General features: G+C 31.8%; 1 protein-coding gene across 1 annotated transcript in view; it reads left to right on the forward strand.

Moving 5' to 3' along the window:
• LOC127719566 (4-hydroxybutyrate coenzyme A transferase-like) overlaps nucleotides 1-13042 on the forward strand; it is a 29663-nt gene extending 16621 nt beyond the window's left edge. The window contains exons 5-7 of the mRNA XM_052225788.1: nucleotides 831-1046; nucleotides 7090-7356; nucleotides 7840-13042. Coding sequence (XP_052081748.1) covers nucleotides 831-1046; nucleotides 7090-7356; nucleotides 7840-8024 — 668 coding nt within the window. The 3' untranslated portion in view covers nucleotides 8025-13042. The remainder of the gene's footprint in view (nucleotides 1-830; nucleotides 1047-7089; nucleotides 7357-7839) is intronic.
• Nucleotides 13043-19033: the final 5991 nt, after the last annotated feature.

Genomic DNA, 19033 nt, shown 5'->3' on the forward strand with positions numbered 1-19033 from the left:
TTGTGTTGTGTATGTTGTTTACAAAATAAAAGTTTATGCAAATCATATATGCCAAAGATGTGTATAACTTTTAACTTTATTATAAAATTTTTGCTTTTACACAATGTAAAATTTGATCAGGATATCTGTAAATGATATATATTGTGTAAACATGAATATGAAATTGATTACATAAGTAATAATATCTACAGAGATCAAATGTCACATCCAACACTGAACATAGGATTTTTTTTCTCAAACAATATAAAATCACATGCAACATCTACATTATCATGATTTATGTTGAACTAAGAAAATTAGACTTGAATTCTGGTATGGGAAAGTGTGAATCAAATAATTTTTTTCAAATTAACATGAGCCAGCCAGCCAGCCAGACATTTTTCAGCCCTATGTTTTAACCTACATGTACTAACAAAATATAATAGACATTCAGATTAGCAACCCCAAGAATACAAATTCCAAGGAATTCTCTTCTTGTTTGAATTGTTTAACATATGTCATTTTAGGCTTTTTATAGCCTGCTATGCGGTATGGATTTTGCTCATTGTTGAAGGCTGTGTGGTGACCTATAGTTGCAAACTTGTACGTCATTTTGTCTGTTGTGGAGAGTTGTTCCATTGGCAATCCTACCACATCTGCTTAGTTTAATACATACTACATTGATGTACCTTATTGGGTTGATCCTAATTGTATGCTTTACTTTGCTCTACTTTGCTCTACTATGCTCTACTTTGCTCTACTATGCTCTATGTATTTGATAATCTAGTTTAACACTAATGTAAAAGAGAAACTATGCAGGAACCATAATATAATAAATTATTCTGTTTTAGGTATTGGATCTATACCAGATGCTGTATTAGCCCAACTGAATGGACATAAAGATTTAGGAGTTCATTCTGAAATGTTTAGTGATGGAGTTGTAGAACTTGTTGAGAATGGCTGTATTACTAATGCTAAGAAAAACATAGAGACGGGAAGTATTATTAGCAGTTTTGCTGTAGGAACAAGAAAATTATATGATTTTATGGACGATAACCCGTTCGTTGGTAGGTTAACTATTTATAAAGATAGCTGACTAGTGTCATCTATAGAGATTAATGGCCATATGTTAATTTTATTGAAAGTAGAGGCTAAATTGCAATCGTTTTGTCTGTCTTTTCATCCATCTGTTTTTCCAACAAATATTTCCCTAACACTTTTCTCAGGCACTACTTAAAAGAATGACTGCATATTTTGTGATCAGCTTGACAGTGATGAGTTGTAAATGTGTGAGACCTTTTCAAGTCTGTAAAATTCCAACCCCTGTTTTCTGATACTTTGAATATATGAGGGGGGTAAGGTTGGTATGATTAGCACAACAACACATGCAACAACTGTGGATTAAATTATTTTCGTGGTTACCAATTTTCATGGTTTAAAGAAAAACTTGCCAAAGTTTGCATGCAAGCCCTTAGTATATTTATACTTTGTTGAACATTTAAATTTGTTGTTCATCTATACACAGATAATCCATGAAAATTGGTAGCCAGATACCAATTTAGAAAAGTTTGCTATGCATTTTATTTCTTATATCATTTAAACTTGGGTATTTGTTTATATTTTTCTTTTGTATGCATCATAGTGTCGCATATGTCAATAATAGCTGGATATTTGTCTATATGTTGCACGTGTAAATATGGGCTCACTTTTCCTATATGTTATATGTGTAAATATGGGCTCACTTCTTCTATATGTTACATGTGTAAATATGGGCTCATTTCTTCTATATGTTGTATGTGTAAATATGGGCTCACTTCTTCTATATGTTGTATTGTCCTGAACATGCATGAAATATTTGCCACTGGATGTTAAGCTACCAACAATCAATCAATAAATCTATATGCTGTATGTGTTAATATGGGCTCACTTTTTATACGACCGCAAAATAATTTTGAGGTCGTATATTGGTATGACGTTGGCGTCGTCGTCCGAATACACAATGGTTTTCGCACTCTAACTTTAGTTTAAGTGAATGGATCTCTATGAAATTTTACCATAAGGTTCAATACCACAATAGGAAGGTGGGGATTGATTTTGGGGGTTATGGTACCAACAGTTAAGGAATTAGGGGCCAAAAAGGGGCCGAAAATAAGCATTTTTGTAACTTCCAGACATAACTTGTGTGTTAGCATATGGATCTCTTTGACATTGTACCACAAGATTCCATATCACAAAGGGTCAATGCTGGGATTGATTTTGGGGTTCATTGCCTCAAAATTTTAGGAATAAGGGGCCAAAAGGGGGCAAAAAACAAGCATTTTTCTAGTTTCATGACAATAACTTGTGTGTAAGTGTATGGATCTTTCTGAAATTTTACTACAAGGTTCCATTTCACAAAGGGAAAGCTGGAATTGAGTGTTGTGGTAATTGCCCAAAACGTTTAGTAATAAGGGGCCTAAAAAGGGGTTTAAAATAAGCATTTTTTAGTTTCTAGACAATAACTTGTGTTCAAGTGTATGGATCTCTCTAAAATTGTATTACAAGGTACCATACCACAAAGGCAAGGCTGTTATTGAGCTTGGTTTGGGGGGAAAGGGGGGTGGGGGTGATGAATCATAAGGGGGGCGGGGGTCAAAAAAGGGGTAATTTTTTTGTTTCCTTTTTTTTTTGTTTAAAATTTACATTTTAAGTTAGTTATTTTTTATCACGAAGAGAAAGTAGGAATTGAGTTTTGGGGTTAATTGCTCAAACATTTATGAATAAGGGGCCAAATATTGGTCGAAAATAAGGATTTTTTTAGTTTGCAACAAAAACTTGTGTTCAAGTGAATGGATCTCTGTGAAATTGTATTGCAATGTACCATACCACAAATTGAAGGTTGTGATTGAGGTGGGGGATGATGAATCAAAAGGGGGTTGAAAAAATGTGTGGGGGGTAGGATTTTTTTTTTTCCTTTTTTTTTCTTTAAAATTTTCCATTTAAAGATGGTTGTTTCAGATTTATATATGAAAGAAAATAATAAGGATACGGTTATATATCATGAGGGATTGAAATTTAAAATTATGTATATTGGAAATTTAGGTTACATTGGAAAGTAATAATTGGCTTGGGGGAGGGGGGGTGGTTATGGCTCTAATGTTTAAGGAATAAGGGGAAAAAAGGTTAAAAAACAAGGGTTTCCATTTTAATAGACAAATAATTGAGTAAAGAACATTATTTAAAAGCAGTGTAAGGTTGGTAATTCAAACTCATTTAAATATCTCATCTACACTGCTTTTAAATTATGTAAATTGGAAATTTGCCAATAACTTTATTGTTAATAAATGCATTGGAAATTTGCCAACAATTTTAGTGTAATAAACTTCATTGGAAATTTGCCAATATAAAATTTTGCTGATGAAGGTTTATTGTTTACCTTTAGCCTTGACTATGAAGTCATTTTCTATTTTTATAGCCTTATGATGTAGTTGAATTATTTAATACTTTTATGATGTGTTTAAATGGAGTTTTATCATGTTTATGGTTGCAAATTTATTGTTTTAGTATAATAAACTCCATTTAAAATTTGCCAATAAAAAAAATTTTTGTTTATTTTTAGCTATGATTATGATGTCATTTTCTATTTTACTTTTATGGTTGCAAAGAAATTTTTATTTTTAGATATTACTGTTAAATGATGCTGATTAAGGTTTTTGCTATGTTTAGCCATGACTATGATGTCATTTTCTATTTTAATATCTGTTATGATGTATTTAAATGGGCTTTTATGGTTACAAAGGAATTTTATTTTTAGATATTACTATAAAATGTTGCTGATGCTGATTAAGGATTTTGTTTATTTTTAGCCATGACTATGATGTCATTTTCTATTTTAATACCTTTATGATGTAATTTCCATTTTTAGATATTACTGTTAAATGATGCTGATTAAGGGTTTTTTGCTATGTTTAGCCATGACTATGATGTCATTTTCTATTTTAATATCTTTATGATGTATTTAAATGGGCTTTTATGGTTACAAAGGAATTTTATTTTTAGATATTACTTTAAATGTTGCTGATTAAGGATTTTTGTTTATTTTTAGCCATGACTATGATGTCACTTTCTATTTTAATACCTTTATGATGTATTTAAATGGGCTCCCATGTATTTAGATTTTTGATTATTTATACATGTTACCAAATTGGTCCACATTGAACAAAAACGGTCCAAATTTCAACTTTATTACATTACATCAAACATTGAATTCTACATATTCTTTGATATATTGAAATTAACAAACAATTTAGTTTATGGATATTCCACCATAATAGGTAAATTAAATTTTTTCCAGTTCTTACACCACATTCATCCTGTGTCAGAAACCTATGCTGTGTCAAATATTTAATGACAATCCAAAGTCATAGCTGTATCAAGCTTGAATTTTGTGTCCATACTTGCCCCAACTGTTCAGGGTTCGACCTCTGCGGTCGTATCAAGCTGCGCCCCAGCGAAGCATTTTATTCTATTTGTTGTATGTGTAAATATGGGCTCACTTCTTCTGTATGTTGTATGTGTAAATATGGGCTCACTTTGTCTGTATGTTGTATGTATAAATATGTCGCTCATTTCTTCCATATGTTGTATGTGTAAATATTGGCACACTTCTTCTATATGTTGTTTGTGTAAATATGGGCTCACTTCTTCTGTATGTTGTATGTGTAAATATGGGCTCACTTTGTCTGCATGTTGTATGTGTAAATATGTTGTTCATTTCTTCTATATGTTGTATGTTGTATGTGTAAATATGGGCTCACTTCTTCTGTATGTTGTATGTGTAAATATGGGCTCACTTTGTCTGTATGTTGTATGTATAAATATGTCGCTCATTTCTTCCATATGTTGTATGTGTAAATATTGGCACACTTCTTCTATATGTTGTATGTGTAAATATGGGCTCACTTCTTCTGTATGTTGTATGTGTAAATATGGGCTCACTTTGTCTGCATGTTGTATGTGTAAATATGTTGTTCATTTCTTCTATATGTTGTATGTTGTATGTGTAAATATGGGCTCACTTCTTCTGTATGTTGTATGTGTAAATATGGGCTCACTTTGTCTGTATGTTGTATGTATAAATATGTCGCTCATTTCTTCCATATGTTGTATGTGTAAATATTGGCACACTTCTTCTATATGTTGTATGTGTAAATATGGGCTCACTTCTTCTGTATGTTGTATGTGTAAATATGGGCTCACTTTGTCTGCATGTTGTATGTGTAAATATGTCGCTCATTTCTTCTATATGTTGTATGTTGTATGTGTAAATATGGGCTCACTTCTTCTGTATGTTGTATGTGTAAATATGGGCTCACTTTGTCTATGTTGTATGTGTAAATATGTCGCTCATTTCTTTTATATGTTGTATGTGTAAATATTGGCACACTTCTTCTATATGTTGTATGTGTAAATATGGGCTCACTTCTTCTGTATGTTGTATGTGTAAATATGGGCTCACTTTGTCTGCATGTTGTATGTGTAAATATGTCGCTCATTTCTTCTATATGTTGTATGTTGTATGTGTAAATATGGGCACACTTCTTCTATATGTTGTATATTTAAATATGGGCTCACTTCTTCTGTATGTTGTATGTGTAAATCTGGGCTCACTTTGTATGTATGTTGTATGTGTAAATATGGCCTCACTTTGTCTGTATGTTGAATGTGTAAATATGGCCTCACTTTGTCTGTATGTTGTATGTGTAACTATGGCCTCACTTTGTCTGTATGTTGAATGTGTAAATATGGTCTCACTTTGTCTGTATGTTGTATGTGTAACTATGGCCTCACTTTGTCTGTATGTTGTATGTGTAAATATGGCCTCACTTTGTCTGTATGTTGAATGTGTAAATATGGTCTCACTTTGTCTGTATGTTGTATGTTTAACTATGGCCTCACTTTGTCTGTATGTTGAATGTGTAAATATGGCCTCGCTTTATCTATATGTTGAATGTGTAAATATGGCCTCACTTTGTCTGTATGTTGAATGTGTAAATATGGCCTCACTGTGTCTGTATGTTGTGTGTTACAGTATGCTGCTCACTGTGTCTATATGTTGTGTGTTTCAGTATGTTGCTCACAAACAAATAAATTTGAATTTTTGCTATAAATGGAAATTTTCCAAAAAAATATTTTCAAGTTCTGATTAAAATTTTATCTAGTTTTTCAAAGACACTTTGTGAAATGGTTAACTTTCAGGTTTGTCTGATGATACTGTGTGTCATGCAGTATGATAGTTACAGAAACATAGCCCTTATGGTTCTTGCGATATTTTTTGACAATTTGCATACCATCAGCACAAATCAGAAAACATAATAAGGACCGTTAGAGTAACAGTTCCTCAGCTAGAAGTATGGCCACAAGTGTAAACAAAAGTTTTCACTTGGGACCATATAGGGTTACGTGGTACTAACAGTTTTAAAACCTTCTCTTTTGAAACAGTTAGGCCAATTTGACCCAACATTTGCATGAATCATCACAAGGGAGTGTATTGTCTTTTAATTTGGATTTATTTTCATTATTTATGGAGATACACTTGTTTCATTTTATGCCCATTTAGCTTTATGAGCAAAGTACCATTATATAGATGTTTTAAATTTATTTTGTCAGAATGTTGTTCAAGATAAGAAAAAAAATATAGTTATGGTTTGAATCATTAAATGTAGTTCTTCTGCAAATATCAATAGAAAAATGTATCATTCTTAATGGTAAAGAAATATCTAAGGTCAAAAATGGTGAAAATTGTGATTTTTTGGCTATTTGCATATATGTAAAATGACATATAAAGTTTCACCTCCTTATAATTTATTTTTCTAATAAAATTTTAGAAAAATATTTTGTGTTTTAATTTTACCTGTCCATATGTACTGTCTGGTAAGGATTTCATTTGTTTTTGAAAAAAATACTTTCGGACCATTTTGCATGGTTTTCTGTGAGACTTGCACTTAATAAGATAATCTAACAATGGAGCTATGAATTTTATTGGATCTTTTTTGCATGTATGAGCTTTTTGTACTACATTTTCATATAAATTCAGATAGATGTTGTTAATTATGTTTCTGTTTATTTCAGAAATGTGTGACGTAGGCTTTACTAACAGTGTAGCAATTATTTCTCAGAATCCTAAAGTAACAGCCATAAACTCTTGTATAGAAGTAGATCTTACAGGACAAGTCTGTGCCGACTCAATAGGAGAAAAGATGTATTCAGGCTTTGGAGGTCAGATAGACTTCATAAGGGGTGCTGCACTAGGCCTTGATGGCAGAGGAAAACCTATTATAGCTATGCCATCAACCACCAAGAGAGGAGAGAGTAAAATTGTTAATATGCTGAAAACAGGTAACAAATTATTTCATTATATGTATATATCTATAAATAGATACAAATATGGGGTATTCCTAAATTAGACAGCTATTTTTTGGGTAACTTCAAAGTACTCCTAACATCAACATCATTAGAATTTCAGTATTGTCTCGAAACATTTTAAAAGATTTCAAGGAGACTTATTTCATATTTTACATTTAAAGTGTATCTGAAAGTAACAATAACCTCAAAAATACATTGATTATTTTAGGGAATATAAACTTAAGCTGGAATGACACATTATATACACTGATTGAGATCTGAATAACATATAATATAGTCTGTGTAAAATAAAAAGCATTTTAGCTAACTACCCTTTTTGTTTCTGCCAGGAGGCAGGAAACAGGTGTATATTTATTTTGGCCTGATGAGTTTTTAGCAAAAATATTGAAAATATATTTGTGCACTGATATTAAAAATGTAGTGCCATTCATTAAAGTGAACTTTATTTTGTTGTAGGGAGTGGTGTAGTGACAACTAGAGCTCATGTTCACTATATTGTAACGGAGTATGGTATAGCTTATCTTTTTGGCAAAAATATTAGACAGCGAGCTTATGAACTTATCAGACTAGCACATCCTGATCATAGAGAAAGATTAGAAAAGGAAGCCTTTGAAAGATTGAAGTGTATGCCATCACCATAGAATCAATTAGATTTAATGATATATATTGTAAAATGATTCAATGCCAGTTCTATAGAAGATAGATTGTTTCATTTCTTCCATATTTAATTTCTTCTAAACTATTTTAAAGGACCCCATGGTAGTAATGCAACCCCTATTTCAACAGATGCATTTAATTATAAAAATAAGAAGATGTGGTATGTACTTGTATGTTCATACTTTATGTACTTGTCTGTTCAGTGGATACATTTTATACGATACTATTTTGAGTTTTGATCTACTGCTGATACTGGCATACGGTTAGGATGTTTTGACATAAAGTAGTGAGAAATGTAAATTCTGAGTAAATTTAGAATAATTCCATTTGAAAACAGGTAAAGTTGACCTGAGATGGATTTGGATATTCGTTTTTGGTCCCTTTGGTCATACAGCTAATATTTCTACATATTTTATATATTATTCGTGATATTTAAAATTTAAAATTTCAAGACAAGACAAAATATTTTATTTCCTCAGACACAAACGTGTACAAGAGGTTTCCTGGTGAAAATTGATACAAAAAATCACCGTGAACACACCATATTAATAAAATTAATTTTTGCATTGAACAATAGCAAGGTGCGTTTTATTTTCTATCATAAAGCCAATACATGATATTATGCATCTGTTAAAAAAAATAGGAGAAATAAATTGTCCATGGGTTGCTGTCTCATTGTTGTAGACCCCACATCTAAACTATACAGGACACACCAGAGAAATGTTGAAGATAAGATAAGACAAATTTTTTTTATTAAAGTATCACATATTGATCTTACGCAACAGTAAAAAATTACAAGTACAATCACTTAAAAAAAAGATCAGCACCCAGCCTATAAAGACTTATGAGACAGTATTATATACATATAAAACAGCTCAAACACACAAGGTAGAAAAAAGAATAAAATAAAAAGAAATCTCATGTATTTATCTTGCAAACTTAATAAATTTAACGGAATAATATAAATTAAAATTAAAAGAAATTGAACAGACATACAGGCCAATTCTTCCTCTAATTAAGGTATATTGGGTGTCTTTTTCTGAGCATCCCTTCTTGGCATGTTGCAAAAATAGTTTTTGGTTTAAAAATATTTTACGAAGTCTCATTCAATATCCAATAGAAACATCTAAAACTTGAAATTTAATGATCAAATTTCCAAAAAAGTAAGTGTCTTTAAGTGTATTTAAATTTTTTTTTAAAAACAATTGTTTTAAAATGAAGGGTAGATAATTATACAGAATTTTGTTGGACAATTTGTGTTTTTTTTAAAAATCTTTTTCAAGAAAACAAGGCCTGTCAACCCTTATTTTTATTTGATATTTTAGAAGTATTTGTGAAAAGTAATTATCTCATTGAATTTTAACCAATTCTATTGTTTAATGTTTCCTCAATAAGGAAAAAATATAAGTTTCTCCTATATAACCAATTTTAAATGACTGTGATTTCGTCAATTTTAATGTATTTTAACGAAAAAACAAGGCATGTGACCCTCATTTCTTATAATGAAATTTGTAAGTACATTAGCCCAGAAGTCCTTTATAGAAGTTTAAGAAAAATCTATCGTCCAACATTTAGACACCCCAGGTTCCTTAATACACTAATTGATAAGAGTCTCAAACATATGAACTTATAAATTAAAATATTAAGTCTTCCAATATATCTTTTATGTTTTAATTTTGCAATTGATCATTAAATCCTCTTTAAAGATTCAGGTCAGTATTTCATATTGCCCAGTAATACAGGTTTTCCCAGTATTTCCCACTCAGGTATTTGCCAACCCTGTTTAAAATCATTCATTCTCAGGTTAAAGTTGATGGTGAAGGTTGTTTACCATGAAGTTGTGGTTACATCAAGTCAAAACACAGTACAGATTGATGTTCATTATGATTTGAACTTTTAAAATTATATGCCTAAAATAAGGATTTTGTTCAAGATTTTGCAATTCACTGAACTTGAAAATGTGATAATGCGTATCAGGTTCAAGATTTTGCTTTAGGTAGATTATCATGAAGTTGTGGTCACATCAAGTTAGTATACATGTTCATTACGGTATGATGTAAACTTTTTAAAAATACTGAATTAAAGTTTTGGCCCAGATTTTGCGGTTCATTGGGCATTGAAATGTGATAATGTGTATCTGGTTAAAATTTTTAGTCAAGATAGTTTACCATGAAGTTGTGGTCACAGTAATTTGAAACTTAGTAAATAAGTTCATTATACATGTAATGTTTTTTGGTTTGTTTGTTTTTGTTTTGTTTTGCTGTTTTGTTTTTGTTTTTTTTTTTTATAAATATATACCAAATTACATGATCAGATTTCATGGTTCATTGAACATAAAAATGTGAGTAATGTAATACCATGGACATTAAGGACATAATATTATCAGCTGCCATAATCCAACAGCTTTTGTGCCATAATATTACCCGTGTTGTTCTAGCCTAGCTGCTGTGTTAATACTATTCACCCTCTGTATTTGATTTGCTCTATACAAATATTAATATATAAATATGATTACATTAATCTGTATGTAAAAGTACTGATAGTATATTCTAGTATAAAAATATTAAATGAAAATTATGTAGTAAAAATAGTAGCATTATATAATGTATAGAAATATTAAATGAAATTTATGTAGTAAAAATTGTAGCATTATAATCTACATGTTAGAAATGGAGTAAGTACTTCATTTATACCTCTTGCCGAAAGGCGGGGGAAAATGAAGGCAATACAATGTTGTTTTGCAATCGAATATTTTTATATATTTTTTACTGCAATCTAGCTGAGGAACCCTAGCTCTTGTGGTTCTTATAATATTTTTTTACTTGGTCATAAAAATATCGCAAGGACCATAAGAGCTACGGTTTCGCAGCTTACTGCAAAGCAGCAACACTACAGATCTCTGTCAACTTTTCCAATTTATGGGTGATTTCCCTCATATGATTTATTTATTCCTCCATTATAGAAAATGTGTTATCCCCAGGGCTTTTTAGCACCATGGTAATGTGATGCTATATTGCTTGAATAAAATGCTATCTGAAATAATTTTCTTATAGGTTATGTTAAGGATTTGATGCTGTCATTTCTAGAAAACTAAGATGGTATTACAAAATTTCCTTTTAACAAGGACGCTATATGAAATTTGTGGGTAGAACACTGCCCCAATATGGCATTTAACAGAGTTTTGTAAGTACATATATACTCATTCCAAACCATAGAATCTTAGATTCAAAACACTTATGACATATATAAGAGATGTGTCAGGTCCTCTTGTCCATAAAATCCTGAATGAAGATTTGAAAGGTAAGGAGGTATGACAATATTTTTTTTCTCTTTCCTTCTAAAATTATTGCATTTTTATTTACAGTAAATTTTCCAATTAGTTACATGTATATGCAAATTTGTTTCTTCCAACACACATATATATTGTTAGTGATTATGAAACATTCTCTTTGTTTGTTTTGTGAGTTCATGTATGTCAGACATTTAAATTGTGCTTTTGTTTGCAATTCCCAAAAAATAGAAAGAGTTTATTGTGAATATTTGATGTGGTATACTTGATATTTTCAAATGTCTTTGGTTTGCAGTCAGAGGAAGGTTTTAATGATTAAGCATGTTGCTTGGTAACTAACCCTTTGATCAGAAACAAATATTTTTTTTGGCATAGAATCTGCAAAATTAATTTTTACTATTACACACAATTATTGACCTGGCCTTATTAAGTTTGAACTAATGATATCATTTTAAATTTCGGAAACAGTAAGTCAATTTTGTTTTTAATCAAGAAATCTCAAATGAATATGATAACAGATTATATTTTTTTCCTCATTTAGATAACTATCAGTTGCATTAAACAATATGGGCCTTGTTAGTTTGCAGGTCTCACTTGCTAGAAAAGGTTCATTATGATACATACAGCAAATATTTGATGATATCTACAAATAGAAAATCTAATAATCTATAAAAATATTGCCACAGCTGACGTAGACCAAGAACCAACAGATGTATATTTTCTTTTATAATTTAATTTATTTTAATATAATTGTGATCTTTATGTTAGATTTGTGAGCACTTCTATCCATTCATGTTCTGTTTACAATAATAATTACATAAAAGGGTTGACTGTAAATGGTACAGTTATTTGACTATATGAAAATATGAGATAGTGAGCAGTCTTTTCTAGACTAAGTGGACTGATTTATTAATATTGATAGTGTCAACATATTGTATAGACACTCGTGTTTTTGTTGAAAACTGCTGTTAAACACTAAATGACAGGTTTTTTTTTGGTTACCGGTAATATAAATTTGTACATTTTATATTTTTATCACAGTACAAAAAATGGCATTTTAGATGATATATAAATATGAATGTATTTGTTCAAATGCTTTTGAATAGAAAACCATATTAATATTAATTATAAATGAAGCAAGGGAGATAATAGATCCATGCATTGGATACTAATCAAAAGTGATTTAGTATGCTTAGTGTTTCTGTTGTGTAAATAAGGTGGTATGGTAATCTGGAGAAAGTGTAGAATGAATTGATATGAATAATGCATTTACTATTTTATATATTTTATAGATTTTCAAATATTCCCTCAGAAATTAAATACAATATCAATGCATTCTTATATTTGACTGTTGTTAAATTGATACTTCTTGTAATCATAGAACATTTGATTTGGTTTTTATTGCCGATCAGTATAAAATTGAAATATGGTTTTCCTTGTTTCTACTTATCTACCAATTTTTTATTTCTTTTTTACCATTTTTCAAGGATTTTTTTTTATCATTGTAGATGTTTACTTTGCAATTTGAAAATTGACAGAATTGCTGATAGTATAAGAATGTCATGTTTATCATAAAAATGTTTTGACTTCCTAGTAAGGTACCTTACAAAACCCTTTGTTACAAGGCGTAGTCCTCAATATGTGTGATATTAAATCAGCTTTTGTTTACAGTAGTCTATTAGTATATTGATATAAAATTTTATTAAACATTAATTGGTTCTTAATTTATTTGAACTCAGAACTTTCCTTTGCAAAGTAAAAACAGCATCATTGAGTGCAACTATCTTAAAGTACACCTGAGTTGTGGGAGTAAATTGGAGTACTTCAGGTAGGGTCTGAGATCTGAACAATGTAAAACTTAGCCAGTCAAGTTTTTTGCAATGGTGTTGTCAGTTTATTTTCGACTTTATGAGTTTGAATGTCCTTGTGGTATCTTTTGCCTATTTTTTTCAATTCTTTGGTTTGACCAGGTAATGGATTGAACCCACGACCTCCAGCAAACGTGACAAGCTCAATACCACACAACCCCTGATGGCTGTTATATTAAGTTTGAAACAAGAACTAGACAAAGTGATGCCCCCCCCTATTCAATATAGTTACCTATTCAAACCATATCATTATTATTTGCTTTTATATATAAATCAGAAATAACCAATTTAAAAAGTAAAATTTTAAAGAAAAAAAAGGAAATAAAAATCCCCCCCAAAATTTTTTGAACCCCCTTATGATTCATCACCCCAAAACTCAATCCCAGCCTTCCCTTAGTGGTACGGTACCTAGTAGTACAATTTCAGAGAGATCCATACACTTGAACACAAGTTATTGTCTGGAAACTAGAAAAATGCTTGTTTTTTGGCCCCTTTATGGCCCCAAATTCCTAAACGTTTAGGGCAATTACCCCCAAACTCAAACCCAGCTTTCCCTTTGTGATATGGAACCTTGCAGTACAATTTCATAAAGATCCATACACTTACACACAAGTTATTGTCCTGAAACTAGAAAAATGCTTGTTTTTTTTGCCCTTTTATGGCCCCTTATTACTAAAATTTTGAGGGAATTACCCCCAACATCAATCCCAGCCTTCCCTTTGTGGTATGGTACCTTGCAGTACAATTTCAGAGAGATCCATACACTTGAACACAAGTTATTGTCTGGAAACTAGAAAAATGCTTATTTTTGGCCCCTTATTCCTAAACCTTTTGGGCAATTACCCCCAAACTCAATTCCAGCTTTCCCTTTGAGATATGGAACCTTGTAGTACAATTTCATAAAGATCCATACACTTACACACAAGTTATTGTCATGAAACTAGAAAAATGCTTGTTTTTTGCCCCTTTTTGGCCCCTAATTCCTCAAATTTTGAGGCAATTACCCCAAAAATCAATCCCAGCATTCCCTTTGTGATATGGAACCTTGTGATACAATGTCAGAGAGATCCATAGACTTACACACAAGTTATTGTCATGAAACTAGAAAAATGCTTGTTTTTTTACCCTTTTTGGCCCTTAATTCCTAAAATTTGGAGGCAATTACCCCCAAAATCAATCCCAGCATTCCCTTTGTGATGTGGAACCTTGTGGTACAATGTCAGAGAGATCCATACACTTACACACAAGTTATGTGTGGAAGTTACAAAAAATGCTTTTTTTTGGCCCCTTTTTGGCCGCTAATTCCTTAACTGTTGGTACCAAAACCCCCAAAATCAATCCCCACCTTCCTTTTGTGGTATTGAACCTTATGGTAAAATTTCATTGAGATCCGTTCACTTAAAGTTAGAGTGCGAAAACTCATGTGTCTTCGGACGACGACGACGCCAACGTCATACCAATATACGACCACAAAATTTTTTTTGCGGTCGTATAAAAATGAGCATGGGAGCACATAGGTCTATGGTTCACTATAGGAGGAGTTACCTAAAATCGCCTATGCACCTCTTATGCAAGTACATGCTCCAAAAATGACAAAGTTCAACTATTTCCCAAAAGAGCAAATATTAATAACAAGAGTGCACACACTGAAATGTCTCACCTTCTTTACTAACCATTGATATTATGTTGAGAGTCCTAAATATAAAGCTTTACTACAACTATCACATAAACTTATCATGATCCAAGAAAATGAGGTCAAGATCATATAAACCAAACGAGAAATACATGTACACCTTACAATCATTCAATACACTAAATATAGTTGACCTATTGCTTATAGTTTCCAAGAAACAGACTTAACCAAGAAATCTAAACATTGACCAATGAACCATGAAAATAAGGTCAAGGTCAGATGAACCATGCCAGGCAGACATTTACAGCTTACAATCCTTTCATACAACAAATATAGTTGACCTATTGCTTATAGTTTAGGAAAAACAGACCAAAACACAAAAACTTTACACTGAGCAATGAACCGTGAAAATGAGGTCAAGGTCAAATAAAACCTGCAAGACTGACATGTACATCATAAAATATTTCCATACACCAAATTTAGTTGACCTATTGCATAAAGTATTAAGAAAAAAAGACCAAACCTCAAAAACTTAATTATAATCACTGAACCATCAAAAAGAGGTCAAGGTCAGATGACACCTGCCAGTTGGACATGTACACCTTACAACCATTCCATACACCAAATATAGTAGACCTATTGCATACAGTATAAGAAAAACAGACCAAGACACAAAAATTTAACTATAACCACTGAACCATGAAAATGAGGTCAAGGTCAGATGACACCTGCAAGTTGGACATGTACACCTTACAATCATTCCCTACACCAAATATAGTAGACCTATTGCATACAGTATAAGAAAAACAGACCAAAACACAACAAGAGTGCACACGCTGAAATGTCTCACCTTCTTTACTAATCATTGATATTATGTTGATAGTCCTAAATATAAAGCTTTATTACAACTGTCACATTAACTTATTATTAACCAAGTAAACTAAATATTGACCAATGAACCATGAAAATGAGGTCAAGGTCAGATGAACCATGCTAGGCAGGCATGTACAGCTAACAATTCTTCCATACAACAAATATAGTTGACCTATTGCTTTTAGTTTAAGAAAAACAGACCAAAACACAAAAACTTAACACTGAGCAATGAACCTTGAAAATGAGGTCAAGGTAAAAAAAAACCTGCGTGACTGACAAATAGATCATAAAATATTTCCATACACCAAATATAGTTGAACTATTGCATATAGTATTAGAAAAAAAGACCAAAACTCAAAAACTTAACTTTGACCACTGAACCATGAAAATGAGGTCAAGGTCAGATGACACCTGCCAGCTAGACATGTACACCTTACAATCATTCCATACACCAAATATAGTAGACCTATTGCATACAGTATAAGAAAAACAGACCAAAACACAAAAAAATTAACTATAACCACTGAACCATGAAAATGAGGTCAAGGTCAGATAACACCTGCCAGCTAGACACGTACAACTTACAAACATTCCATACACCGAATATACTAGACCTATTGCTTATAGTATCTGAGATATGGACTTGACCACCAAAACTTAACCTTGTTCACTGATCCATGAAATGAGGTCGAGGTCAAGTGAAAACTGTCTGACGGGCATGAGGACCTTGCAAGGTACGCACATACCAAATATAGTTATCCTATTACTTATAATAAGAGAGAATTTAACATTACAAAAAATCTTCACTTTTTTTCAAGTAGTCACTGAACCATGAAAATGAGGTCAAGGACATTGGACATGTGACTGACGGAAACTTCGTAACATGAGGCATCCATATACAAAGTATGAAGCATCCAGACCTTCCACCTTCTAAAATATAAAGCTTTTAAGAAGTTAGCTAACGCCGCCACTGCCGGATCACTATCCCTATGTCGAGCTTTCTGCAACAAAAGTCGCAGGCTCGACAAAAACTTAACTATAACCACTGAACCATGAAAATGAGGTCAAGGTCTGATGACACCTGCCAGTTGGACATGTACACCTTACAATCCTTCCATACACCAAATATACAAGAACTATTGCTTATAGTATCTGAGATATGGACCAAAATACAAAAACTTAACTATAACCACTGAACCATGAAAATGAGGTCAAGGTCAGATGACACCTGCCAGTTGGACATGTACACCTTACAATCCTTCCATACACCAAATATACAAGAACTATTGCTTATAGTATCTGAGATATGGACTTGACCACCAAAACTTAACCTTGTTCACTGATCCATGAAATGAGGTTGAGATCAAGTGAAAACTGTCTGACAGGCATGAGGACCTTGTAAGGTACGCACATACCAAATATAGTTATCCTATTACTCATAATAAGAAAGAAATTACCATTACAAAAAATCTTCACTTTTTTTCAAGTAGTCACTGAACCATGAAAATGAGGTCATGGACAATGGACATGTGACAGATGGAAACTTCGTAACATAAGGCATCTATATACAAAGTATGAAGCATCCAGGTCTTCTACCTTCTAAAATATAAAGCTTTTAAGAAGTTAGTTAACGCCGCCGCCGGATCACTATCCCTATGTCAAGCTTTCTGCAACAAAAGTCGCAGGCTCGACAAAAATGAAAACCCTGACCACATGATCACCTTCAATATATGAGAGAAAACTTCCTAGCAATCAAACTGTAGGAGGAGTTAACTGGAATAGCTATGCACCTCTTATGCAAGTATATACTCCAAAAATGACAAAGTTCAACAATCTCCCAAAAGAGCAAATATCAATAAAAATCAAAACCCTGACCACATGCACACCTTCAATATATGTACAAACAGCCAGCAAAGTGAAAACTTCCTAGCATTCAAACTGTAAGAGGAGTTATCTGGAATAACTATATACCAATAATGGGACGGACGGACGGACAGGGGTAAAACAAAATGCCCCTCAACTTTCAGTTGCGGGGGGCATAAAAAATTGTTTCTCTTATATTTTGTATCTAAATTCTTAAAACTTGTTTTGGGCATAGTTAAAGATCTGCTTTTCATGACAATGCTGTATGAAATAAAAATCTGAAGTAAAGCAACTGATATCATAAGAGTAGGATGGCAAAATTTCAATATCAGTAGGTTAAGGATGTATTCTTCTGATGTTTCAGTCTCGTTGAAATCTCGTTCGGGAATTATTTCCAAAACATGTGATACAAGAGGAAAATATCAATGAATTTAAAAAATACTATAATCAATCTAAACTCTGTGAAAAAATTGTATACTTACAATAAGTTGTTTTGGGGTAATAAAATTTTCAATTTTTTTTTACCAATCTGGTCAGTGTCATCAGCCAAAATGTTGAGAAAATGGGTGAGGGGCAAGAAATGAAATGATTTACCAAAAATATGGACATCCTCTTATCATTTTTTTTCAATCATTTATAACAAAGAAGTTGAAATAATATGCTTTTTGTTTCAAAAAAAAAAGAAGAGAAAAATCCCAAATTTACAAAATTGACACGAAAAAGCAACAAAATTTTATAAATCTTTCTAATATTAACACCAACCTATAGTTTTTAAAAGTTAAATTTATTCAAATTGTACACTTCATCTGTAGTGAAAGTACGAAAAAAAGTTTAATTGTAAAACTGAGATTTTTTTCATATTAGCCAAAAAATGGGTAAAATTGATGAAAAATTGGAAAATCATTAAAATGGGGTACTTTTATGGACGTAGCAAAAAAAGAAGTGCACCACCATATGACTTTTTCTTCATCGATTACTTTCTTACAGTCATATAAACCCAAAAATCTGGTTAAGAAAAAAAGTTTAATTCTAGAAATTTTTGGCTCCTCAGAGGTGTACATCCGTAAGTACTTGCAAGCATTCATCAATATGACATAATTTAATCATAATTGTTTACCTGTGTATATGTTGTCCATTAAGTACCAATTTTGACTTTTTTCCCCACTTCAAGAATGAAATGGGGTAGGATTGAGTTAAACAAAACCTAGTTTAACCAACACCATACATTCATTTACCTATTGAAGTTAGGAAGTTGTTGCCTGTAGCGCTAGCTGTATCTTAATGTTTTCCGTCCTGTAGGCAATTGGGTTTAAATGGTAGATGTTTGATAGCCTCTGTTAAGCAACTTTAGGGAGAAACCCAAATATGGTCCCTATTTCTTTATTTTCTAAAATTTAAAATTAGGATTAAATGGCCATTTTCACAATATACCATACTTTTACAAGATGACTAGATAGGAAAACAGGT

Source organism: Mytilus californianus, unplaced genomic scaffold (assembly GCF_021869535.1).
Source record: "Mytilus californianus isolate M0D057914Y unplaced genomic scaffold, xbMytCali1.0.p SCAF_11, whole genome shotgun sequence".
Taxonomy (NCBI): Eukaryota; Metazoa; Mollusca; class Bivalvia; order Mytilida; family Mytilidae; genus Mytilus; species Mytilus californianus.